The 27,254-nt window shown below is 42.7% G+C and overlaps 1 protein-coding gene across 1 annotated transcript; it reads right to left on the reverse strand.

The window, feature by feature from the left end:
- Positions 1 to 520: 520 nt before the first annotated feature.
- On the reverse strand, positions 521 to 26,789 carry LOC149284679 (inositol-trisphosphate 3-kinase A-like). Its single transcript, XM_089496309.1, has 7 exons — positions 26,313 to 26,789; positions 7,450 to 7,540; positions 4,971 to 5,184; positions 2,977 to 3,181; positions 1,367 to 1,468; positions 1,180 to 1,251; positions 521 to 721 (listed from the first exon to the last, which is right to left on the reverse strand). Exons 1-7 carry the CDS (start codon positions 26,787 to 26,789, stop codon positions 521 to 523), a joined length of 1,362 nt encoding a protein of 453 aa, XP_089352435.1.
- Positions 26,790 to 27,254: the final 465 nt, after the last annotated feature.

Consider the following 27,254-nt stretch of genomic DNA (forward strand, 5'->3'; position numbering starts at 1 on the left):
GAGGTTGCATGGCGTGCTGGAGAGTCCCTTTAAGTTGCTGGCTGCTGTAAAACATGTCATGCATTTACTGCACGCTCTAATGATGATGTCGTAAGCCCAGGTTCACGACCCCGTAACAAAAGAGATGTACTGCCGACGTGTAGTCATGTTGTTATACAAGTTCTTATGATGAGAACTATCGTGGTCTTCAAACATCACCATCTCAGAACCTTCACAGTTGGAACAGGGACACTTTCACTCGCATTTGTGGATTATCGATATATAAAATAATCCAGAGTGTTAACGTTCGGTGTGAATGATTTGGTTGTAAATGAAGTCCATACTGTACTAGGTGTCTGTATGGAAAAGTTGTACATCGTAAGCAATTGCGATTCCTCATTTAAAAGCGTCTTCAGTTCCACCACCGTAATGTAAAATCCATGGCTTAATTCACCCCCCCCCACCCCTCCCCGGTTTGCAGCAAAATGTTAAGATGAAACATCTTAATGTAGTGGTCAGTTTCTTCGGTGGAGGATTCTCATCAGGATGCAATGCCGGATAAGATATCAATGAGGTTGTCAAATCCATACAGATAGCCATCCTCGCGGTTCCCCTCTTGCCAGGGGATGCGGTGGTCCAGTGTCTGCCCTTTAGGCAAACCAGTTGTTTTCCCAAAATCAATTAGCCACACATTAGACTTGCCGTTTTTGTCGTGCACAAACAATAAGGAACTTCCGATTACCTAATAAGAAATAAAAGCGATGCTGGTTAGATTAGAAGGAGACATAATATGAGATTATTTTGAGATTAGGTTAAGTATAACAAAATCAACAAAGCCGTCAGGAACTATAGAATGGTACCACCATATCATCATCTCAGCCTAGGATTCTGAGTTGTGTGAGAGCCTCCAGAGGAAAGAGCCGGACATCACTTGTAGCTCATTAACATACCTGCAAAATCCCCAAGGCTGGCTGCCCATGCTTTGCCCCGTCGGCTTCTTAAGGTCGGTAACAGAGCGAGGCTTGGGTGGAGGGGAAAAATGCCAACAGATGTCAGACCCCAATAGACACCAAAAGGGTATAGGAACGGGCAGTGCTGACCCCTTACACATAAAGCCACTTTATCCCCGCTAGACATATGACATAAGCAGATGAACAGAGACCTAATGTAACGTTTTGCAGCTGGAAACCCGTTACCCACCTCATGTTGTTTAAAGAATTCTGACGACTCGACCACAGCTCGGATTTCTTTCAGTCTGCGCAGGTAGTTACTCTGCATAAAAGATGAAAAGGCATCAGGGGTGATTCCGCACAGTCAGTGGAGTTAACCGCTGGCTGGAATAACTGGGATGCAAACATTTTGAAAGCCATCAAATGTTTCCACATACCAGTATCTTCTTGTTGCCATCGATAAACTCAAAGAATGCTTTGTGGATTTGGTCCAGGGTTTTCGTTGTTTTGAAGTTCGTGTTGCACGTCCCATCACCTTTCTAGGTAAGTGCAGAGAGTTATTTCGCACCGCAACCGGTTAGCAAAAACAGCAATTTATACATCAGAAAAACAATGAAACACAACAAAAAAGAGGTGAGCACATTCTCACGTTATTAAAATATACCAATAGGACAGCTATCGGAGACGGCACGGCGACACACGCTGGTTAAAAATGTTATTTATTTTTATTTATTATTTAGATCTGGTCCCTAATGGATGTTTTTTCCTCTTTTTTAATTCTTCCATGTTTCCCAATCTGGTTGCAAAATGTCTTTGCATAATTCCCTACACTATAATTGTATGTCTGCCATTAATTCAGTCGATCACTTGCATTGGGAGAGCAAATTCCATGTTTTCCCAAACCTGCCCTGCGAGTGGCAACCGGCATTTGCATGTCTGCGTCTGTGATCCCAAAACCACCCTGTCGAGGCATCGCCTGCATTTCCTAACATTTTCCTTTACAAAGGGTTACTTGTTCTCCACCCCATTCCCAGAAACATTGGCATTGGGAACCCACCTGCCATGGGACTGATTAAAACCATTTGGCAAATCTATAAGAAGAAAAAAAAAAAAAAGCATGTTTTACGAACAAAACAATGTACCTAGATATAGCTATCTATCTATCTATTTAGATATCTATCTATTTAGATATCTATCTATTTAGATATCTAGATAGATAGATATATCTTGGTACATTGTTTTTGTTCCAGAAGCAGTAATCAAGATGTCTAGTTTCGGATGAAAGTGCCATTTTTTTGCAGCTTGGTGAATTATTAATCACGGTCTTTTCACAAAGGGGGTGATGACGTTTCCAGCTCTGTTTTATGGACAACTAACGGGAAGGAAAGGTGTTGTTGTCCGGTGAAACGTTGTATAGTATTGCATTCACCGCCGTGAGCTCAGGGCTTACTGTTGGGCATGCCAACTGCCAAGGTCATAAAGCACGCGTGAAAAACCACAGACTGAGTTTACCGGCATTGCTTACTCGTCCGGATAAGCAGACAGGGATTTGTCTGGGCATAACGATAATTAACCTCTCTCTATCAAGTAGTTTTCATGACCGAGCGCTTATAAAACTTGTGTATGCAAAATTATTTCCGTGTAAGCTGCAGCTAAACAGAAATGCACGTCTGCATGGATCTTCATATATACCGATATGCTTTTACAAGCCTTTAAAACGTACCCGATCAGGATTATGATTGGTGCGCCACCACTCAACGAGGGGTGATGCCAATACAAAAACAGGTCCAACGTGTTTCTTACAGCGGATAAACACTTAACTGCATGGTGCCAAAAATAAAGAACAGGCAATCTTTTTCCCCCCTTTTTCCCTTAAAATGAAGAATCCAAGATAGTTATTCTTCGGAAACCCAAAGGGTTTTGTTTAAAAGAGGAATGAGAATGTGCTCAACAGTCTCCCCGATATAAACTCTGGACGGAGCGGCAAATTGCCATCATGGGTTGTGCCCCCATATTGAGATTTAAGTGGAGCCTTAAAATCCCTCACCTTTATACCCTCTATCCTAAAGCCCAAGGTTGACGTTGAACTGATGGTCTCTCTCCATTGCATGTATCGTGGCTTTGTCACTGCTTGCTGAGTATGTTCCTCTGGCGTAGGAGCCTCTGGATCCACCTCGATCATTTTCTTGTACATATCCTTCCTCAGTTTTGGCTTTCCGCGGGCCTTTGTCAACTCTTCTTCCAAGTACGTCCTGAAAAATATAAACGTGGACATGAGGTCAGCAGTACTGTTATGTACTTCTATGAAACAGAGTAGTCTCCAGAAGTCAGTTCCTTATGGTGAGAACGCCAACACTTTCAGGGACCTGACCCAAGCTTAAGAGCGATTGGGGCTAATATTCCTCATCATGAAGTTATACATCCTCCGCTAAATATGAATAGCTGTTACTGCGAGACCGGACGGAGCTTTGGTCCAAATGGGTAGATTGAAATCCTCTCTAGGATTGAGACCTGTAGCTGGCTCAAGAGAACTAAGGCATGAGAAAGCTGCGTTAATACAAGTCAAACAGCAGATGGCTGTCTAACACAGCGACACACCAAATACAAAGATGTAGCCCTTTAACAATCAGAACACTGCTTCATTTTAAGTTCCGTTATAGTCAAGTGGGGTCAAGCGTGTTTTTGGAGCCCTAAGCCAAAAGATTTATCGGACTCCAAAAGTTATTTTGAAACCAAATGTATTATAAAGATATCATTTTACAAGCAATCTCTGCCCCACTTTTTTAAGTAAGTCCCCTTCAACCTATTGGATCCTAGGGGCCCTGGGCAGATGCTTAACCTGTTAAACGGCACAAAGGCTACAAAGGATGTGATCAAGCATGGAACTGGTGGAAATGTGGTCTGGTGACCGTAGACAAGCGACTTGGGCATTTAGAATGTAATGGAAAACGCATAGAGCCATCATTAGTTAGAAGGCGTGAGAGGGTTGAAGGTTGGCTCCTTGAAAGGATGGAAAACGGCCGGTTAAAGTGGAGAGCGATGGCTGGACAGGTGAGATGGTGAATGCTTACAAATGCCGCTGTGTCACGCGTGTTGTGGAGGTCGGAGGATTACTAGCCTAAACAAAATTGTTTGAGGAAGAGAACAGTAGAGCTATCTTTGTATGTGGACGAGATATTCATTGAAAAAGTACAGTGCTGCTTCCTTTTTAAGAACATTTAATTCCTAACACGGATGTGAAAGAAGCAGTCACATCATTCTTACTCACTTCCTAATATAACCATTCCCTCAAACTACGGCTTGTACTGAACTCGGCTCGCCCAAAAGCACAAGGAACTCCCCAAGCTGAAGTTGCTTTACTGGACCCTCAAGTCAAGTGACCATCAACCTACTTGTCTCAACCGTCCCGTCTACGCGTTCCTCGTATTTAGAAAATAATTACATGCCTAATACATGCAGCGCGACGCAGATTTCAGAAATTAAATAGATGTCTTATCAAGTCTGATCTTGTACGTCTGCCCTTAGTTAACGCTCCTGGGTTAATTAGTTTGTAGGTGAAGCCACACCACTCCCAAACATAAAACCCTCTAATTACTTAAATTTAACACCATTTTACATATGTTTTGCAGCCCGCGCCCATATTAGCCACGGGACGTGCCGCACCAGGAAAATATTTCTTTTCCTGTTGGTTAGATTTCGTTTAAGGAGGCATCTGACCGGTAATATAACTAGACTCTGGGTCATAGGCGTTTACTGTCATCAGTCCGATCGCCTGGCCTCACACCTTAAACAAGTTTAGACCCACTGGAGGCATAAATCCCCCCCCCCCCCCCCGGGCCCACCGACCGGCCGTCAGATACCAGGGTGGCAGAGCTGCCAGGCCACGAGAGACTCTGGTTCCAGCTGCAGCTTGTATGCAACCGTGGCACGTATTCACAGCCGGGAAAGCATATTATGAAGGATATACTTTTGGGCGGCTGGTAAACAGATGTCATAACACAGATTTTTGGTATTTAACATGCTATATCCATACTATCTCACCTGACCCCCATTTTACAGTCCATAACACACGGCTCCTCGAAGTTGTTGAGCAAGTCATCCAGCTGAATATAACTTTCCCCATCTCGTTCCACCACGCCATGGAACGTGGGAACGCAGCAGCCCAGGGAGTCATTCATCAGCCCCTCGAAGCAGTTCTTCTCGTTCTCAGAATAGCGCTTCAGAATCGTACCTCCCGCCGCCGCTTTAAAGCTTCCTGTGAATGAGAAAAGTAATGTTTTGTTTAACTTTGTGCCAATAAATATCTGCTAACGCAGAACCGGTTCCTAAAATCAGTATCATTGTAAGTTACTCCAACGTAGAATCCCCAATATCAGTTTCAGCTGACCTAGTTCTTACACTAAAGATATGGTTATTGACCCGGGGATAAAAGCAAGGAGGCTTCTGGTGACTTTCCCTTTGAACACCCCCAGGACCCAGCGCAGTCGTGTTGGCAGCTTTAATTATCTTGCGCTAGAATGTGGAATTTTCCCTCCTTTGGAAAAAAAAAAAAAAAAGACTCACTTTTCGTTTAAGTTCCGTTTTCCAGGGGAACACGAAAATACATTCTTCTTCTGATTGTCGTATTCTCTTAGGTCCGACAGACCATATCAGGTAAGTTAAGTTACTGATTACTGCGTTCTGTTCCATGACACGTACAAGACCAAGAGCATAATTAACGCTCGCGTTACCGAGCAAGTCATCCAGAAAACCTAAAATGTTCGTCGTACATTGCGGGCTAGTATCACAAATTGGATGGCAGATCAGACCCGTTCAGCCCATCTAATCTGCCTATTTTGTTATTGTTATTTGAAGCACGTAAAGATCGCATACAATGATGTCTCGTAAGCATACAAATTGCTAGTCCCAGATAAGTAATCATGGTTATAGGCCCGTGGCAGGCTATCGCCGACAGATTATTAGCACTTGCTCCATTTACCTTACAATTCTAAGTAGCCCGTATGACCTCGAGCGTGGACTGTCCCAGTAAATATCTCGTCTTACTGGTTTGCTTCACCAGTAATTGTGAAATAGGAAAACACAGCAATACAAAGCACTTTGTGAGCAATGCGGAAAGGCTTGTGGATAACATTATAAGAACATTACCTAATATTAGGAAACTGTAGCTTACACAAATCAATGCTCTGGCATAGGTCTTGCCCCATAACATAGCTGCATATGAGCCGTTTGTAGGAGTTCTCGCTTCTATTGGACAAACACCCTGACAACAGAATGCCTCCGTCTTATTCACACAGTCGGACACTCTGACTCATCTAAGTTTATGGAGAAACTGACTTCATTAGCATTGCCATAGAGCATCGGCTCAGTGTGGTGCTTCAGTAGGGAATGTCACAGATCTGACAACAATGGCGACCTCCAGGTCTGCAGATAAAGTGAGTTTATTGGTACAAAATGACTGACACTACTGGATACAGCGCTGGGGGTTATTACTGGATACAGCGCTAGGGGTTATTACTGGATACAGCGCTGGGGGTTATACAGAACGGTTTTATGCTAAAGGAGAATACATATTTTTCTATAGGACTTCCCCTTTAGGAGTAGTTTGTTTTTCCCCTTCATCTACAGTCAAGATTAATTGTCTTAGTTTCCTCATTATACCTGTCGAACCCTGGCCAATCATTAACAGGAATCCAAGGTTAGACAGTACGGCTTCTGAACACCAGGTGTTCCCTAGGAACGCTTAATCCATAAAAAGGAAGCCGCGCATATACAAAGCAGACCCATAGCAGTTAGCAAATCATGGCTTACAGCTAATCTCCGAAAGGCAAGGAGCTATGCAAAATGATGGAATCTTCACCTCGGCCAATTAAAGGGTTAATATTCAAAACGAGAGGGTAGGAGTATAGACCGACTGGTTAAGCTGCTATTGGCATTAATAATTAGACTATTATACTACAGAGAGGGGTTCCCTGGTGGTCATTTGGACTAGTGCACTTTACAGCGGTTTGGGTTGAGGGGGAAAGCACCTAAAGTTCCATGGGTTCCTAAAGTAGTAATTTGGAACTTTTGACTTCAAAGGAATTACTTATATTAATTTGGGGGTTTTACATGCATATTTATTTATATAAGTCTTGCGGAAAAAAAAACCCAAAAAACTTTGAGCAGAAAGGAAAAGGAAGCAATGGTGATTCTCCCTACTCTTCAATGAAACTACAGACACCGTTTAACATGCTTGAATTCCGGTTCTGACCCTACGGCATATTCCTTTAGAAGGACGTAGCGTGTCATGGAGAAAAAACACATCAAAATCCATCAAACCTCGTGATTCAAGGTTATAGGGGGAAAAAAAAAATGCCTTTTTCTACGTATAAAACATCAGCAGTGGATAAATGATTTGGTTCGTGACTCACTCGTAAGTCTTAGAGCTCTTGTTAAATAGAGGTGTCCGGGACCGGAAATAAATAAGTCAAGGTCAGGCGCATCTCCCTCGTTGCTTTTATTACACAATGCGCTCACTCACCTGTGTGGCCAGCTAGCTGCACCCAGCGTCTCTTGAATGGACTGATGACGGGGATATTCACAATGGTCCTTATCTTCTGCCAGGATTTACTCTGCAATGTTTGTAAAAAGAAAATTTAATACGAAAAATAAATGTAGGTACAATTACACAAAGTCAGGGATGTTGTAGGCATACAGTTACGTAGGTGTATGAATAATCTATTAAATCTAACAGGTGCTGATGATCACCAATTTAATATGCAAGTTGAGGCGCAATCATTAACTGAAACAGAAACAGGTAGGAGGAATAAAACTGGAAGAAGAACCGCCAAGCTCACTAACACGGTACGGTCGCTGAAGACAGTTTAATGTCAAAGTCTTCCACCATGACAAGACCGAGCACAGCAACAACACACAGGGTATTTATACTGCATCAGCAAGATATCCCCCAGGCAGATATCCAAGCTCATTTGAAGAAGCACAAAGAAAGGGTCAATGTTGAGGACCGTAGACGCAGCGGTTGGCTAATTTAACTCAGTGCAGTTGATGAAAGATACAGCTTGTGTACCTTCCTTCACAATGGGAAGATGCCCGGCAGTGCCATCAGCTCAGCATTGGCATAAAACAGGACCCTGGTACACCCATCTACTGCCTGGAAAAGTCTGGTCAAAGGTGGTCTCCACGGAAGACTTGCGTCCAAAAAGCCATACCTCCCACAGGGAAACAAGCCCAAGGGACTCAACTATTCCTAAAAACACAGGAACCAGGGTGCAGAAAAATGGCAGCAGGCTCTCCGAAGCTGGAGAGCAGTACAAGAATGAGTGTTTGCAGGCAACGTTAAAGCATGGTGGAGGTTTGAGGCTGCATTTCTGCAAATTTATTCTGCAGAATGACAATGACCCCAAACAAATTCTTTAAGAACTATCTTCAACATCAAGACGAACAAGGAGTCCTGGAAGTGATCATATGCCCCCCAGGGTGCCCTGATCTTTACAACATTGCTTAAATTAGCAAACGCAGAGCACCATTGGAACACAGGAGTGATAAAGGGCCATTGGAACCCAGGAGTGATGGGAGTGATAAAGGGCCATTGGAACCCAGGAGTGATGGGAGTGATAAAGGGCCATTGGAACCCAGGAGTGATGAAGGGCCATTGGAACCCAGGAGTGATGATAGTGATAAAGGGCCATTGGAACCCAGGAGTGATGGGAGTGATAAAGGGCTATTGGAACAGATATTAATATCTATTAAGATATCCCATTAAAAATCATCCTTTTCCAGCTACAACAATATACAAAGTTATCATGTTTGTGTGTGCGTGTATATGTATATATCTATTGCATGTGTTTTTAGAAATACATATAATGCCGTGAAAGCAAACAGAAGAAAGGCATTCAAATGTTCCAAAACATATTAAACAACTAATTTGTTACGCTGTATTTTTCTCCCTATTAGTAAATGCTTGTACTGCTGTTGCCTAGGTAACAATACACAGATCTCTATATCTCACTGCGTGACAATAAGGTAATACGAGTTATCTGCAAACCTGACTCATAGAAATGGGAACAACATATTAATGTGCGGACTGGAATAAGCCAAGAGAACCCCTTTTTTGTCAGTATTATTTCATAGAGTTGGAACGATGGACAGCTCCAGATATAAGAATTGTAATTATAGGTTCTAAGGGTAGTAGGGTTCAAGTCCATATTCCCAATCATAAAACCACTGTCGATACAGCTACATACTTTTTACCCGACGCGTGTATGGGGTAAGAATGTGTAATTTATTCCTAAATTTTAATTGTTAATTTAATTTGTTGTTTTTTTTTATCAGAATTTTTATTCTACCGATGCTTTTCCATACTTTCCTCCCACATCGGAAGAGGTCAGGTAAAGTATGCTATTGTCTTTTTTTTATTTTTTTAAAATCACTATTACATTAAATGAAGCAAATACCCACAAGTTCTAATAATATCGGTATTTAGAAATTAATGAAAAATACAAAAAATAAACTAAATTACTGCCGCAGCAAAAAAAAACAAAAGAAAAAAAAAGCCATGCTGTACTTGGCCATTGTCTACCAAGTGTTTGAACAAATATTTCTGTGGTTTTAATACAATAACTGGCATTTCAAGCTATACTTTTAGTGGGCGGGCGGCCTCTTTCATATTGGTATTATTACATGTGTAATTCAAATATTCGCTCTTAAGAGTCACTTTATGGAACAATCAATGCACTCGCTTACAAACCGACCTGAAACAATAGAGAATGGCCTTAAATACAATCCCCGGCATCATGCATCCTCTATCCATTGTTAATGATGTGTGAAAGATGTGAGGCAGGAGACCTGCCAACATTAACAGCAAGCTAAAGTTGGAAGATCCGTGCGGACCAAATCTTGACGAACATGACAAAAACTGTTGGGGCTTGCTTGTGTTTTTCGTATATATCTCGGTTGGGAAAGCAATTATACTCAATATTGGTTAAAACGATCAAAGCTGAATAGAAAAGGACGCTTCGGGACATGTTTAGAACACGGATCACTTGGAAGCTAATGGAATTTACTATAATAATGCCAATGCTTTCAAAGTTCCATACCCAGTAAGCCAAATCCCAAAGGCATAAAAGGTAATGTTCCCCAAACTCTTACGATGGCGTGCAAGGGATACATCTGGTTAGCCTTTTCCATGCTGCTAGGGATCATTTCTAAAGAGAGCATGTACACTTAAAGGGGGCTTTTCTGGAGGCAGACAAGAGATCTGGGGTGTTTTGGTCAATCAGCCAAGAAAGCCTGCCAGTTAATAATAGGAAAGCCTAAAAAATGTCTGCACGTATCTCATTAATGAGCAATACATATAATTGTCTGTTACGTTAGAGAACTGAGTTACGAGGCAAAATCCATCCGTAAAAAAGCGCTTTCTCTGGCTGACCGAGTTGTAAAAGTCAAGCATCGGAAAATTCCAAAATGGAAATAAAAACGAATTTCAATAGACCTCGTAAGCAGATCCTCCTCGTTACTTGTCAGGCTACCGACGTTTTTGCAGAGAGAGAAGCCACAGGCCGGCAGTAGAGTTATCAAAGTGGTCTGTACCTTGGGTACTTGGCAATCGGTTAAGAGAAGCCAGTTAACGAAAATATAAAAGTTTACCTTATTTTCCAGGCTTTGTATCTCGTGGATCTCCATTAGCCCGGATTCTAGAGCCTCCGTTCTGCTTTCACTCCCCATCTTTCATGCTTGTGATATACAAAAGGACTCACTTTCCTGCCATCATTCTGACTCCAGAACATGAGGCGTTTGAATATATAACTTCTCCCCCCCCCCCCGAGAATCATTTTAACCTAAATGAGCCATTGCCAACCCAATACCTGCTGTCCTCGTGCTAATCATGTATTCTAATTACACCGCTACAAAGCCAGCTTTTAAAATAGTAATAGAAATTAAGTGTCGTCCCCAAGTGTAGATGAGAAATAGGGCTTCGGAGAATCTATGTCAGTCTCCACAAAACAATTACTAAACTAAATTCCACTTGAAATCTTTATTAAAGCAGACCTGTTACCTCTTACATTGAATGGGCAGATTCTTGAACCTGCTTTCAGCCTATCAGACGTGCATAACCTTGTTGTCCGTTTTGATGATATCACAGTTCCTTATGATGTCATCATTTTCTGTATGAGATCATTCAGTGAAAAGAAAGTGTTTTGGCTCCAACTTGTTAAAGGAAATCTTAAAAAGATCCACAAAGTGATCGACCACAAAGCAGATGTTTTCTGTTTTCTTCCGCAATGAGAGAGGGAGAATGCGACAGCGTGGGGATCTATCGTTTGTTACTTGGACAGCTAGCAGACCTTCTTTTCTAACTTTAAGCATATGCTTGGGGGGTACATTAGGAGTGTATATCACAGTATTGAAACATGTATTTTATTATGTTCCCAACTCTTTACAATGTGCCCCGTCTCTATTAGAGCTTTCGGGTCAGACGCTGCCCCGGGTGATCAGTGATGGTAAACCCCTAAGAGAATCACTAGAGTACCGTTTTAATAGAGCCTCTTCTTTATATATCTATCTTCCGTGGAGGACTCCATGAAAAGGTGGCCTTCAATGTTCAGACAACGGTATTATAGATTGCCCACGTAACCGATTATGAGGATAGGCTACTGAAACTAAAGTATCCGGTGTAGATACTCTAAATGTTAGATGACACCAGAAAGTTTATAGGAACCACGGCTCCTTGGGTTTAATAAACCTACTACTATAAGGCAGGGTAGCTCAGGTCAGACCCCGACGACAAGAAAGTGTTCAGACTTTGTACCCAAATACCTGCGCTGAACAGATCACGGGTCCCCAGTGTGTTCTGTATACCCACATGCCAATGGCACGTGCTTTTGAGGGCTCTTGCGCTAATGTTTTTTTTTTTTCTTTTTTTTACCGTGGACAATTATGGAACGCTTAGGTAAACATACAGTGGATAAGTGAGGACTGGTTCCTGCCAAGGTAAGAGGCTGGAGAGGCGATACAGTTAAACGTAGAACTCAACCCGTATTTGCTCTTTGGAACTAAGATAACAAGGGAGTTCCCCGAGGTTGGGCTGGAGCAGTCTGGCCGGCCAAACATCCCTATTGAACAGATAAGGATCAGGAAAAACCTGAGTGCAAATTAGTCCTGAGAACCCTCTGTCAGAGAGAAATACCAATAGATGTTAGAACTTTGCTATGGAACTTTTCCTATGTGTCAGGTAGCAACTACTTACATAATAATGTCCGACTTGGCAAGCAGGATTCTGACATCTGACTATTCTTCACAATACACCAAGGAGAGTTGTGTTTCAGCTCTTTGACTTAACCATGCATTATGAAGGACCAGCGCCGGTGATCTTCTGTTCCGCGAGCAGCTTGGCTGGCCCTGTATCGTGTATGATGCGTGTTATAGCCATCAACAGCTGGAGAGCTGCAGGTTGTCCGCCCTGCCTTTGGTCAATAAGAAACTCTGACAAGGATGCCTTCTTCAACAGGATCATCCCAGCCTCCCAGCAGAAGTGGTAGAGGCCGATACGGCGAGGGAATTTCAACATACATGGGACAGACATCAAGCTATCCTGTATCTTTATACCAATGGTTCTTGTCCAGTAGGTGAAAACCAACCCAACTCCCTGACTTCATTATGAAAGGTTAACCGAACTGGCCCTGCATAATGTAATTGCAATTATTTTATATTATGCATTATACAGGGCCAGCTCAACCCTTCTTGCATGAGAAGCTTGCCGAGGTTGGCCCTTTATAATGCATCGGGTTGCCAAGAGCTATCAGAACGGTATTGATAGGATTTATATTTACTAATGGAAGCACATCATGTGATCTAGTCGTTTTGTGGTTGTTTTCGAAATATTACGCTTGCCCGGGCTCTAAGTTAAATATTTACCATAACTAGCCGAGCAAAGGTAAATCCATCGAACAAGCTAAAACCAGAGGAATCGATGTAAGACATTCTGTACAGTAGTAACTGATAAGCTGCTGCAAAGCAATAAGAGGCTCTGATCAAGTAAGCCCAATAAAACAGGATACGAGCCACGATAAGTATTGTAAACTCTGTAACGCGGACTAATGCGAATGTGTTCATTCCAGGAAAACACGGGACTGGATGATGCAAATAGATGCTTGTAACACAGGCTAAGAAGATACAGAGGTTATGATCTTACCAAGATCAAGATATTGATGATGACTGCTGTAAATAGCACCTTTTCCAGACAGACTGAACTGAAAAGCTTTGTGCATTCCAGATGAAAAACTTTAAGACCAAAGAGGTCTGAAAGCACTGACAAAATTACGTCTGGTATTAAACGTAGAAAGTATGTGTTTCTGTGGCATAAATGGGCGACCGGGGAGCTAAGAGGAAGGTGCGGTTCAACACAGAAAAATACAAAGGTGCGCATTTGGCGGAGACAGACATTCATAATTTAAGCCGATAAGACAAGCATCTTGAAAATGCAGTGCGCTTTTGGAAAATGTTTTATGTTAAAATCAATAATTAATAAAAGTAAGTTTTTGTATTCAAAAATCTATATTTCTTTTTTCTTTTTCAACTAGCCCTGCTGTGGGCAAACAGCAGGGTTAGGATCCAGGTCCCCCACAGTGCTGGAGGGGACCTGGATCCTCCTCTTCGGCAGCTGGTGGAAGTCTGAGCGATGCGCGTAGACAACCTCCGCTACCGGCACTTCCACCGTGGTTTCTATAACGGAGCACCGGCGCGACATAACCTTCCGGTGCTCCACCATAGAAGCCCCGTCAGCGGAGGTTGTCTACGCGCATCGCACAGACGTCCACCGGCTGCTGAAGGCCTATAATCGAGCCAATACGGTATATACACATACATGTGGATATCTTTCTTGTGATCTTTTGTACCTAAAATATGTATAAATGGTTATCTTTTTCATCAAAGTTGATGCCAAGCAGCTCACCACCACCACTCCTCTTTTTGGGAACATAACAGCTGGCACCTAGCATGTATTACTAAAGAAGGTATACGTTTTGGGCCAGGTTGGCTGCACCTTTTTGGGTGGGGAATTTATGAGTAACGTAAAGGAATGTCGAATATCAAGGCAGGATTAGACACGTTAAAAATGCAAACATTTCCCTTGATTATAAACATAGTGCCAAACCGTACAAAAACTCTTTTGAGACCTCTGAGAAAAACACCAATTGTACAATAATTACAAAACACAATCAGCAGACTTAACCCAAAATGTTCTCTTTTCTTTCCTTTTTTTTTGGGGGGGGGGGCTCCATTTCTAATTATGGTGCCTATATATACTCAGTACTGAGCTGGCTGGGTTTGTATGGATATTTCTTCAGTAAGCGATTATCGATAGCCACCTAAGCAATGTCGCCAATATCTGACCTCGGACACATAACCCGAGTACTCGTAAGAACGCACCTGTGCGTACCTGCAGGGGTTTCTTTCCCGATGAGAAACAGGTAAATCCTCTTCAAAGTAACGAGCAGCGCCTAGGGTCGTGATACCAGCCATTTGTCTTTTTAATGGAAACGTGTCAGTCGTACATGCTGCCCACCACCGCCATATGTATATGTGGGAAACGCAGAATGACAGAAGGTAACAGATTTTCTTCTATGGGTTTATACATTCCACATAACACCAGCAGTGGGGAAAAAGTGTGCGTGTGGGGGGGGGGAATACGGTCCTGATTAATACAGCATTTGCGTATGGGTCCTTTCCCACACTCAGTAAAGCCTTCATTTATGTACACAAATAGCAGGTTATTGAATTAGAAGTTTGTAAGGAAAGAAATAAAGCTCCTATGATACATACGCCATTATATCTGGGCTTAAGCGATGACGGTCAAAACAAAACCTGTTTTTGCCAACAGATTGTGATAACGTGGAACATTTCAGGACATTGTGGCCGTTACACAGGAAGCGTGTTTATGACACATTTAACTGATGATATAGATTATATATATATATATATATATATATATATATATATATATATATATAATATTCACATCTTGTGAAGCAGCTCCCCCATAAGAGAGGAAGAGCCTACCCTGGAAACGCTGCCATTTCGCATGCATTTATCAATGTCAACGGATAACACGAGCCTGGGGTGGCGGCGGTAGAAGACAAGGAGGTTAGGAGCCCCGCGGCACATACCTTCCAAACTTTCATATAGACAAATGGGAAACACGCATGTTCTGTTTTTCCAGTTGGTGTTGGATGTACGGCCAGGGGGCAGGAAAGTTTCCTTGATGCGATGGCCACACGTAGCAAAGTTAACCACCCCACAAGGTCAACTTCTTTTATTCTCTCTCTCTCTCTATATATATATAATATAATCTATATCTATATATATATAAAGCATTCTCCTGTAGAACCTCGCCGCTATGACAATATTTAGCTTATACATGGATCTGTAACCAGGTTGGCCATTGCCAAATTTTTGAATGTTAAAAGACGCTTGCGTTTGATTTGTTTTATGTTGTTTCTGCTCTCCCCAACAGACAAGGTCATACACGTGTTACTGATCTTCTTCATGAGGGGAAGAATAAAAGAAGGCAGGTGTATCCTTCCTTCATATCCTGTCAGCACCACAACTGCAGCTGCTTTTACCGTCTCACCGCTATTATAAAAGCTGCAGCGTGGAAGTATTTACCTTACAACGTAACACCGTACAGATGACACAGATAACCAAATTACGCAGTCAACGTGAAGCTTTTCTAATAGATGTCAATTTTCAACAAGGACGCCAACACGTTTCTATTCAAAAGGAAGAACAAATAGATTATGGTCTATTCACTAAACGGAGAACTGGCAGGGAGAGTAGGGTTTGACTTACGAAAGGCAGGTTCCTCCAGCATGAGGGACTCAGCTTGCCCTGTATAATAAAGTGATTCATGGTGGCCAGGCATCATCATAACAGTCTTGGGGGGGGTATTCTCAAGTTGAAGTTTCACCAACACAGAAAAAGAAAGTCATGTGAGCTTCCATCTGAAGAAGAGATCTCTTAGGTCACAAAGGCTAACGTTACATCTTCCTCTATGCTGGCCTACTAAAAAGTATCACCTTCAATAAAGACTCCATTTTCTCTTGGGTGAACACAGCTATATTCATGTATCAGGTTTCCCCATTAAACACACCGTGTATATGACCAAACCAAGGGTCCTTTGGGTGACAAAACGGGGGGGACGAGAGTAATGCTAACCTGCGGGCTCCTGTCTAAACACTGGCCACGTTCATATGGATGCCCCCGCTTTGTATTTCACTCTCCATCCCTTCTTCCCTGCGCCCAACTTCACTTTAGTCTTTTAAGTGTTGCTTGACGTTGCTATTCATTTAATATTAAAAAAATAAATAAAAATTAAAAACGATAGAGATCATCAAAACGTTCAGGGTACAAAACGCGCTCTTCTGGTTTTCTAGGTCACAGACACAAAGTCCGGATCCGGGCATACTCGGTGGTTCATTCGGCCGAATATTGCTGCCAAGATGCGTTTTTATCAAACCCAGCCTCTTGGGAAGCATGTAAGGTGAACACAGCCCATCGCCTTGTTATCTAAACGGGTGTTGTGTTTGCTTTTAGAAATAGCCGAAGCCTTTGGTAATCACGCCCTTCGGCCACTAAGTCCCTTTACCGACATTATTACATAATAGCATAACTTGCATTGTTTCTCTTACAGAATTTAAGGGTGCTTTTGTGGTTTATATTTAGAGGCGGATACAGAAGGAGTTCTAAAAGATCGCTTGTACCTGCTCCGTTCACATTTCTTGGATGACTTAAGTAGAATGCTTGTCTAGCAGGTTAGCAGAGAGACTTGCGTTCTGATACAATACACTTTACAGTAAACCTTTAGTATACTGGCAGCACTGGAGTTAACCCAGGTATTATAATAATAAAATCGGCTCGATAATTCTACAGATTCACGCCCATCGGAATACATTTTGTATTCACTCCACTGCCTTCCTTTGGTGTGCAAATCGTTGCATGCAGTTTCTTTTAATAAAAGTTATAAAATAAGACATCTGTCCCCTCCCCGCCTCTTCTTCTACTGAAGGAGGCAGTGTACTTTAGTATGCTACCCACTGAATTCATTTGGGGGAAAAAACCCACAACTTGTGCTTTTCGTTGCACTATTTTAAGGTTTTATACACACAATTATCTTTAAATTTAAAGTCAGATCATACTTTGTATCCTTAGAAAAACTTTCCTGTCCCACAAGCAATATACCCTCAAATAAAGCTTTGACCCTGTACCTTCTCTGGAACAATATGATCGGCTCCTTTCTTGCAGTACCTCGGCATCGTGTTTCATTCTATGACTGCTAGCCTTTTGATTGCGTAGTCAGATGTTACTTGGTCAAGTTACTCCAAAAAATTAAATAAAACATTTCGTGACCTGCTCTCACCCAACTAATTGGCGTGCTGTTAATTACGGGTCATGTTTCCGACGCTAGCTGGAAAAATAATAGGGAAATAAATGATGGTGATTGTCACACGATGCTTATTGTCCCAGCTTATGGATACAAAACATACAAATTTGTCAAAACAATGGAAACCTGCGATCGAAGGAACCCATGTTTCTCGCGGAGCGCTGATGCAAGAACCCAATATACAAAGTCTAAGGCGAGGACATTTATGAGAAATGGGAACAGGCTTGCTTTAACAGGCGTCACCAGAGCAAGAACAACTTATACTGTGAAGACACAGGGTCAGGGAAGATGTTACAGAGGCTTAAACGTCAACTTATTCGTGGTTAAGTATCTAGTCACAATGGAAAGATGGTGCACCTTCCCAACCAGGTGGGGCAAGAATGACTCCTTCTGACATCCGACTGGTATCTGCGTCAGATTCGTACGACGTGCTAACAGGTTAATTGGTTCACATTCGTGAAGTCACTGGACTTTTCATAACAGATGTAAAGTCATGAGCAATTGCTTCAAAATGTAAAAGAATGAAATATATAAAAGTGATAGGGTGACTGGAAAAAAGAGGAGAGATTAGACATGAAACTCAATTGCCCAAAAAAAAAAAAAAAAAAAAAAAAAAAAAAAAAGCAAATGTGACGCGACTTCCATTACATAGCAGGACGGGAATAATGATTGCGTGCGGCCCTCAGCCCCTTAAGATGAATGCCCAAATCCTCCCCAGTCATGTAAAACATGACAATTAATGGGATCACAATTAATGTTGTCTCTAAGTGGAACACGATCTTTAATAACACCAGCCAGACCAGAATGCCCCACACACGGACAAACGTCGAAAATGTTGCATTTAAACGCAGGGGTAATACAAATGGCTTCCAGGCACAAAGACACTTAATTTCTTAAATATCTGGCCTGTGGGCGGCATTTGGCCCTTTAACATAAAACATCCCGGCAAGGAACCAAAGACATAACCCTCACAATTCTAGGCATGTCCAGCCCTTTGACTCCCATCCTTTCATCTCCTCCAATGGTTTGGGCGCATCTCCTGTACGTTCCTCCCGTATAGCTAGTGCAGGCGCCTATACACTAAATACATGTATGGGGTCATCGTGGAGCGGTTTCCTTCACCAGAAGATATCTGAGAAGAACAGAGCAGCGTTTGCCAAATGAAAAGATAAAATAGAAGGAGATATCCAAGGCTAAATGCAGGGGACTGCGGGAATTTAGATGAATGGAAGGTGCGCTAAATGCCAATGACACTAATTGAAAGCGAAGAAAGACGGTGCAAGCGAGGAGCTTTTACAACAGATTTAATGAGTCAAAAAAAAATGCCGCAGACCTACATACTCGTACTCCGGGAAATATGTCTACAGATGCATCATTCCTACGACTGGTGATGAGAGCGATTATCTAGTTGTGAAAGAATAAGGGGAACGCTAAAGTTAAGTGTATTTTCAACATATTTCTAGTAAGCACCGGAAAAACTGAGACCGAGGACTGATCCCATTAGTGACCTTTTTTCCGTGTCACCGAGTAACATTTGGGCAAACGTATTTATATACACACATATTGTCTATTAACGCTACAGTTTAATGTCCCCGAACGCACACTAAAGAAGAATGTTTGGGGGGGGGGGGAGAGAAAAGTGGCAAACACATATATGGGGGATTCCTCTGGCCCTGGCCCGGTTAGTCTAGTGTTTTTGTCACAATAAGATATATAGATGGGTAAGTCACTAGTGCAGCCGCACATGTAAATGTCATGGTCCTTCTATGTGTATCCAGCAAACTGGGTACTTCAATGCAGGTGAACTGCGAAAAATAATCACGCACCATGGAAAAAAAGGTCCATAATAAGAATTAATCATTTTATTATAATCTTGTGGTCATCCATAAGACAGATTTAATTTACTGCAAGGTCTTTGTTTAGGTAACAGAGTCAGAACATTGTCAGACATGTAACAAGTGAATTAAATGTAACATGTTATGGATCGGTGAACTGTATCCTGGAATATTCTTGTGACGGGGTCTGAACAAATGAAATCCACTGCGTGGACTGCTTAACTTTCCAGCACTATCTGTCCGGAGAAAAGAGTCAAGTGCAATACATCGTATCTGCGTGCCGATGCATGAAGCAGACAACGATGAAAGCAAAACATTACGGCTCAGAGAATATTAAAAAAAAATAAAAAACCCTCAAAATTTACATAGCAGAACTTAAAGGGGCACTCCAGCATCATATACACCTTATGCATATGACAGCTGTGTGGACCACTTCATCTTTCCACACCCACCATATAAATGTCCTGCAGGAGACGCGTTGGCCATTCATTTTAACAGGAGCACTTTCGTGCCACTGACTGGATGCTTCAAGTGTGTATGGGTGCAGGGATGTGTATGGGTGCAGGGATGTGTATGGGTGCAGGGATGTGTATGGGTGCAGGGATGTGTATGGGTGCAGGGATGTGTATGGGTGCAGGGATGTGTATGGGTGCAGGGATGTGTATGGGTGCAGGGATGTGTATGGGTGCAGGGATGTGTATGGGTGCAGGGATGTGTATGGGTGCGCGTATAGCCCTAAACAGATATTAAACTCACTCACAAGGACTATTCTGGTATCAGATTACATATTAATAGAAACGAATAATAGAGTATAGATTTTTCTTGACATGGCTGGCGGAAAGACACTTCAGACCATTCCACTCGTGGGCAGAACACTAAATCGTGTAGCTGCGGGCAAAACAGACGAGCCCAACTGAGTTCATATCCCATGAAGATCAATCAGTCTGAAGCCCTTTGATATACTACGTGTTTTTGGATCAATAAACACAAGAAATGAAGGCAATCCCAAATTCCACAAAACAATGCGACTCAAATTATATATTTCAGTCAAACCCCTTTAAGTGCATCACACATTAGATTCTATAAGAATTAGGAGCCATTAAGGCTTGATTTCAATAAATATTTCTAATATAAATAATTTGTTAACACAATTAAAAGGAAACTTAAGTCACAAAGTCCTGACTCCTGTCCCATTTAAACTAACAAGGGACTTCCCCCTTCTTTCTAGTTCAAAAAAAAAAAAAAAAGTGATAATGAAGTTGCTGGGAATAAGAATGTAGATCAAGGTCAAATGTTCCAGATATAACACGCATACTGCGTTGATACATATTTGCTATGGATTATACCGTACTATTCGATTTCTCATCAAAGCGCTCGTGGAGAATTCTCCATCCCAACACAACGTAAGGAAGACCAGATTTCGAGTAATTCTAAAACCAGAATGACGGGTGACAGAAACACGATATTTAAATTGATTTTTATGGTGGATTTAAGGTAGATGTATGCTCGTCCCTGGAGTGGGAGCGGTGAGCCGCTTCACCTCCACCCGGGGCTCAAGAATAACACCGACACATATTAAGATATCAATACACTCCTTCACAACCCGCGCATGGAATGTATAAGTATGCTGGATTCCATCCCCCCAAAAATGTACGAAACCGCTATAATCACTCGTAATATGGAGCCGGCATTGAATGATTGAACATGTCAGTACATACAGTGACCCTTGTCTCTGCAATCTGCAGCACTTCACAGAGCAGACTGATTCACACTGAAAGCCAGTAATTGTCATTAGTTTACAAGAGTAGGTTTCCAGCGACCATATGCAGCGATCTCATTCCTTCATAAGGTTGGCGTCGGTATCGAGGCAACAGATTGTAAAGTAAAACACTGGTGATGCACTGAATACATCGAAAAGCATTTGCACTCTTTAAGCAACACAGTTACAACGGGAACGCCAAACATAATTTGTGCCTATCACAAATATCTATATAGGAAAAATAAAACCTTCTGCGCAGATAATTGATCATTAAACCTGAATCCTTATCTTGTATAAAGATAATATCCAATTATTTTACAGAAAAAGGATCAGGAAGGACTAAAGGATATTGGAGGAAAATAGAAACATAAATACTTAAAAGGGAGGTTTATTTCCTCTAAAATTAGAGAGTCAGAGGTTTAGCGGTAATATTAGGGCGTTTTACTTTATGGAGAGGGTGGTAGATAAGTGGAACAGACTCCCATCAGAAGTGGTAGAAAGTAATACAGCGAGGGAATGTAATTATGCACGGGATTGGCATATGGCTCCTGAATCGAGACAATACTGATTAACGTCTTAGGCTCTACATCATGAATAATGGGCAGACTAGACGGGCTGACAGGTTCTCATCTGCCATTGTATTCCATGTTTTTCTTCGCTGAACGCTAAACAGTTATTTAGGCTTATTGAGTGAAATGCAAAATGACAGGATGTAGGAAAGCTACAGACCCGCTTTAATCCAAGCCTTTGCTTCTGGAATTTTTTTTAGTATTGGCAAGTAGTGAGCAAAGTTTTGTTTTTTGTGGAGCAGGGGTTTTAGTATTGCATAACCCACCATTCACATCAGCACCATGGACAGGGGCTCGTTATCCTTACCACTGTCAAAGGGACACCTGCGAAATCTAAAACCAGTGATCTGGCGCTAGCAACTGTAAATAAATACTGCTCATCATGCTCTTACATACACAGCTTGGCGATCATCAATTATTCCACTACAAAAAGAAAACAAAAAATACGACATAAAGCCATCATGCCTAACATGTATGCAGACCAGCAGAACGTGTGCACTGAAAAAAACCAATACCTTTGTGTTAGAATCACCCCATAGATATGTTTGTTTTTTTAGATTAATAAAACTTTATTACATGATTAAATAGAAAAAATTTGATTGACCTTAAAAGCAGGTCGAGGGGGCTACCTCTAGACACACAAAAAGTCATTCTCCAGCACGCAGGATAGGAAAAACCCCATCTTTGAAGGAAACCTATGGGGGCCCAGACCATAGATATGTTTTAATCACACCCCACAGCTCATTCTGCAGTCATTAAGCAACTACAGCATCTTTATTAACAAATCCAGTATTAGCTCATATTTCCATTAATAAAAGGCTTTCACAATGGGCATCACCAACTTAATGAAAAGTTCTACCATCAAAGACCTTCAAATCATAGCTCAGTCAACGAACCTGCTAACAGGTTTTAAAGTCAGGCCACAGATTCTGGGCAGAGGAAGCGTACATTCGCTGTGAATTCCATATTCATGCACCCATTTCTTTTATAAACCAGACATTTAGAACCTGTTTACGTTATTCTTATCAGTTTAAGAACATTACTAGTTCACTTAAGCAGGTTATCAGGAACTGGGTCCATACAGACTAATGACCCTGAGCGCCCAAAGATGGTGTTAAGGGCCTGATGCAGGGCGGCCGCACCCTCCAGGGCGCCGAGCACCCAGGGTTGTGCAGCCACATACCAGCACCCTGACATAGCAGCTGATGTTAACCAGAACTTGGAGGTATCCTGCAGGCACCCTGGAGCAGGCATGAGACATAGCACTAGACTTATGTGCAGGATGCTGCAGGGACAGAGTAAGGGACAGGGAGACAATGCAAGAAACATAACCAGACAAGATATACATAATACAGGGTACAAGACAAGGAATACGCAAGATCTGACATGAACAAGACAGGACACCCCTCTACTGGGGCTACAAGACACATCACACAAATACAGGAACTAACCTAGGACTGTATGATAACTATTGGAGATTCCGTCACATCCTTTGACCATAGTATGCTTAGCCCACCACTACACCAGAGTACTCCAATGACAGCGGGTCCTAACGCTAAACCCTGCTTACTGAATTACTAATAAACAAAACATTAAATCCAAACACAGACCTGAGAAGGACATACCTTTAGACTGCAGACTGAAACAGAGCACATGTGTGGGGCACACCTTAGAAAGGAAACAGGAGCTGAAGCAAAGAGCAAGACTGGAATCAAGAAATCAGAGGTTCAGGACAGAACATACGGAAATCCAGACATAGACCACAGCAAGACAGGGAAACAAAAGACATGCAGCTCCGCAGCCTGGATGGGGCCTGACACAGACACTACCAATATAATAACACAAAAGGTGCCAGCTTAACATTAAAACTGTTATGTCCGTATCAAGTATTTTATTTATTTTTTTAACCAAGTCAGGACAGTTCACCACTGTGAGCCGATTATAGAGAGTTTTGAAGTTTTACAGGAGGGCATCCCTTAATAAGTTGGACATGAAATGATAGAATAAGGAGCAATAAGACTAGTAAACACCCAAAGATCTTTCTGACATAACAGTCCCAAAAAGAAAGCTCTAATGCATGTTGAAAATCAATAAAATATTATTTCGTTAATTAGTTTCATGTACACACAAACACCACGGTACATGTAACAGCCACGGATAGTCGAGGATCCGTAGCCAAGGATCCACAATGCAGAACCCACGCATGAGCCAGAGGCAGGCGCAATGGTAATGGAGAAGCACACCAAATCAAAACCAGGTAGGAGCTGGAGTAGTCAGAAGGGCCATTAGCCAAAGTCAAGTATTGGAGAAGCCAGGATAGCCGGTAGACATAACCAAAGTCAAGGATTGGAAAAGGCAGGATAACCGTGAGCCAGAACCATGACCCACAAGAAACAAAGCAACAAAAAACTCTTTAACAGGCAATGAGGGGGACAGCTCAGGAGCCCTTAAATAGCCCCAGGCAGATAACCCCGCCTCAAGCTAATTGCATAAATACACAGAGAAATGGCCGGCTATCTTATGAGTGGTGTGCGCATGCGTGGGAATCTTGTCTGGCAGTGTCTGAGGGAGGCTGTTACGGCTGTAGCAGCCGCAGGTACGTTATTAGCTGTTATGCTATACGGTATTGCTATGTGTCCCAATGAAGACCCATTTAATTGGGTCCGAATGTTGCCGGCTGTAAAACACACCATACCTGGGATAAGCACGTCCAGATTAAAGGAAAAAAGAAATGCTCTTTAAACGAGCAGGCAGCCTTCCCATAATACCGAGCAATCACCAAGGCATGTAAAATAATAATAAAATTATATCTTTTGGTACTTTAGCCAGGATTTTACTGTTTTAAGTCAATGGTTTGCATTATTTTATTGGATTTCATTGTAATATTTGGTGAATAACTGCAGCCAGTGCTATAGCTGTATAACTGTCAATGATTAAAGCAACCACAACAGAGGACACAATCAATCATATCAACACAATGACAATTGAGAATGACAATGCCAATAGTGATGTTAACAATACAAAACATGTATATAAAAACCTAGTCACAGGGGAATAGCCACAGAGAGGTTACAAGAATACAATATCAAAAAACACAGAAACAAACAAAAAAAATACTACATCACTTTTTAAGATTGTCTTTAAAGCCATGCATAGTATATTAAAGGTGCTGCCCACTACTTAATGCAATAACAGGCCCTGGTTATAGCCATAGAGCCTGAAAAGGCTTGTTGAAAGTTTTTTTGTTGTTGTTATATCATTGTTTAAATGCAGCGCTATTCAATGTAAACTGGTTTACTTCCTTGGTGCTCATTTTAGAAGAAGACGTAATCTAAAGGGTCAGACGATTGGAAGTAATGTAAGGAAGCTTTGATTTACTGAGAGGGTGGTAGATAAGTGGGACAGCTTCCCAGCAGAAGTGGTAGAGGCTAATACATTGAGGGAATTTACACATGCATGGGATAGGCATATGCCTCTTGAATCGATTAAGGTTTGAGTCTTTACAGCGAGACACATAGGCAGAGTAGATGGGTGAATGGGCCTGATCTGCCATTAACAAGAGAACCAAACTGTCACTAATACCCTAAACGGAACTAGCAAGATTGGTGGGGTGATAACCGACCGGGCGATAACAGACAAGCGGCTAAGATCTTCCTCCCCCTGCCTGGTTTTGCTGGAGAGTCCTTTAAGCTGGGCAGAAGCATTGAGCTGCAGCTTCATTGTTAACTCCTAGAGCACAGAGTATCTGCCAGACATCAGAAACTTTCCAGCCACCAGGAGTTCTCTATCGCCAGTAACTGACGTCACGTCTGCCCTCTATCAATACCTACGTAGGCAGCATGTCAATAACGCTGGTACTGTACATATCAGCGTCTCCCTGCCGCAGCAGGTGTCTGCGACATTTCATATTCCCTGAAAGGCAATGTGGTTCCCAACAAGTACTCTTTCCATCACCAAACACCCCCCCCCCCCCCCCCCGTCACATACACCACCATTCAAAGGTTTGGAGTCACTGTCGCTGTTTTCACGGAAACATTTCTAGCTGTAACATAATTGCAGAAGGGTTTTCAAAAGATCAATGAGCCTTTTTAACATGCCGTTGGAACACAGGAGCGATAAAAGGCAGTTGGAGCATTAACCCTGTCTGCGCTGGATGCCTGATCCATTTCATGTTTTAACAGACAAAATCTGCTTTTCTTTCAAAGACAAGGGCATTTCTAAGTGACCCCAAACTTTTGAACCATAGTGTAAATATTTAAATACCCCATTTTTATTTTTTTTTATTCCACCCAATTTTCAGTTCCTTTAGCCATTGAGTCCCTTTATATATCTTAAGCGTAACAGCTCTGTTTATACTGTTTATATATATATATATAATAAATCAGCCGGTGATAACAATAACATCTGTATACTTTTGTATCTACTTTATCTGTTTGTAAATATACGTTTTCTTACGTAAGGTCCGCAGCAGATTTCGAACCCACGCAAACTACGTTACTAATTAAGTTTAGAGTTTGTGATGAGACGAGTCCGAGCTGCAGTTCTCTCTCGCTCTTGAGCTGAGGGGCCCCTGAATCTATAGGGCCCCGAGCGCTAAGGTGCTTCCTATGCCCCGTTTTCTATACAACACGTTAAGTCGATGCAAGTGGACATTAATCATTAAGGGTCATCAGGTGTGCAGCACGCAGGTGAGGCTCTGCTTTACGGCAGGTACCTGCTACCTTGTGCTCCAAGTGCATGAATATGATGCCAGGGTCCCCCTCGCAGCCCTGAGTGCCCACTCACCAATCCCTGCTCCTCACTGTGCTCCAGGTCCACGTGGCCCTGGCTCTTGCTCTCGGAGTCGCTCAGCAGGTCGTCCTCGGAGTCCTCCAGTGCCGAGGAGGAGCCGGTGGATGACAGGGAGTTGGTGGATACGGACAGCCTCCGGCTGGTGAGTTTCAGTAAGCCTTCCGTCCCCAGGCCGAGCACCGCGACCGGGCTGGGGGGAAGCGTGGGCTCCTCAGAACTTGTCACCGTCAGCTGAGGGATAACAGGGGGCTCCCAGCTCCCCCGCCTCGGCTCCTCGGACACTTCCCCGTTGCTCCGGTGCCAGCTGCCGCTGCCCATCCTTCTCCTTCTCCGGGGCTCCCTCTGCCCGTTCCTCTCAGCCGAGCACCGAGCTTCGAAGTACAAGCGCAGCTCTCCTACGCTCAGTCGCTTCCTCCCGCAGCTTGGGCTAAGGGAAGGAGTGGGCTCCCCCGAGCCCCCCGCATGGTTCATCCCAGTGCTGCTGGGAACCTCAGTAGGAATCATCCAAAACGCTCAACGCAGGGGGGGTTTGGGGACAGCGTGCTTTTGTGAAGTGACTGCAGTTAGTCATAGAGAGCCGTGCGCCTCAGCAGCACGGTGAGGTGTAGTAGCTGCAGTTAACCTAGTACTCACTTCCTCCTTTCTCAACCTGTTCGAGGGCTTGTGTGGGAGGGCTGGGTTTCTCTTGTGTGAACAGTAGAGCTTGGGTTGTGCTGCAGTGTGAAGGCTTTGTGTACGAGGCGGGTTTTACAACTTGTGAGTAAAGTTGTAAAGTTACCCCAGGGCTTGGGGCAACCGAGTAGCTAAATAATGTCCTCCTCTTTCTAGGAGCTGTAAGAGACCAAACTAGCATTTCCAGAGAAAAAAAATGACCCCCCCCCTTTTTTCTTTTTTTGGCTGAAAAAGTGACAAGGAGGCTAAAGTACTGTGTACTAT

Source organism: Sceloporus occidentalis, unplaced genomic scaffold, assembly GCF_023333645.1.
Source record: "Sceloporus occidentalis isolate IW3139 unplaced genomic scaffold, rSceOcc1.0.p SCAF_89, whole genome shotgun sequence".
Lineage (NCBI taxonomy): Eukaryota > Metazoa > Chordata > Lepidosauria > Squamata > Phrynosomatidae > Sceloporus > Sceloporus occidentalis.

What these genes read in the sequence shown, in the direction of transcription:
- LOC149284679 (XM_089496309.1), bottom strand. Translation starts at nt 26,789, where the DNA reads ATGAACCATGCGGGGGGCTCGGGGGAGCCCACTCCTTCCCTTAGCCCA. An exon ending in GACTGTAAAATGGGGGTCAG is followed by an intron (nt 3,182 to 4,970) that starts GTGAGATAGTAT and finishes TATATTTTTCAG; the next exon opens with GACGTACTTGGAAGAAGAGT. An exon ending in TTAGGATAGAGGGTATAAAG is followed by an intron (nt 1,469 to 2,976) that starts GTGAGGGATTTT and finishes GCACTTACCTAG; the next exon opens with AAAGGTGATGGGACGTGCAA.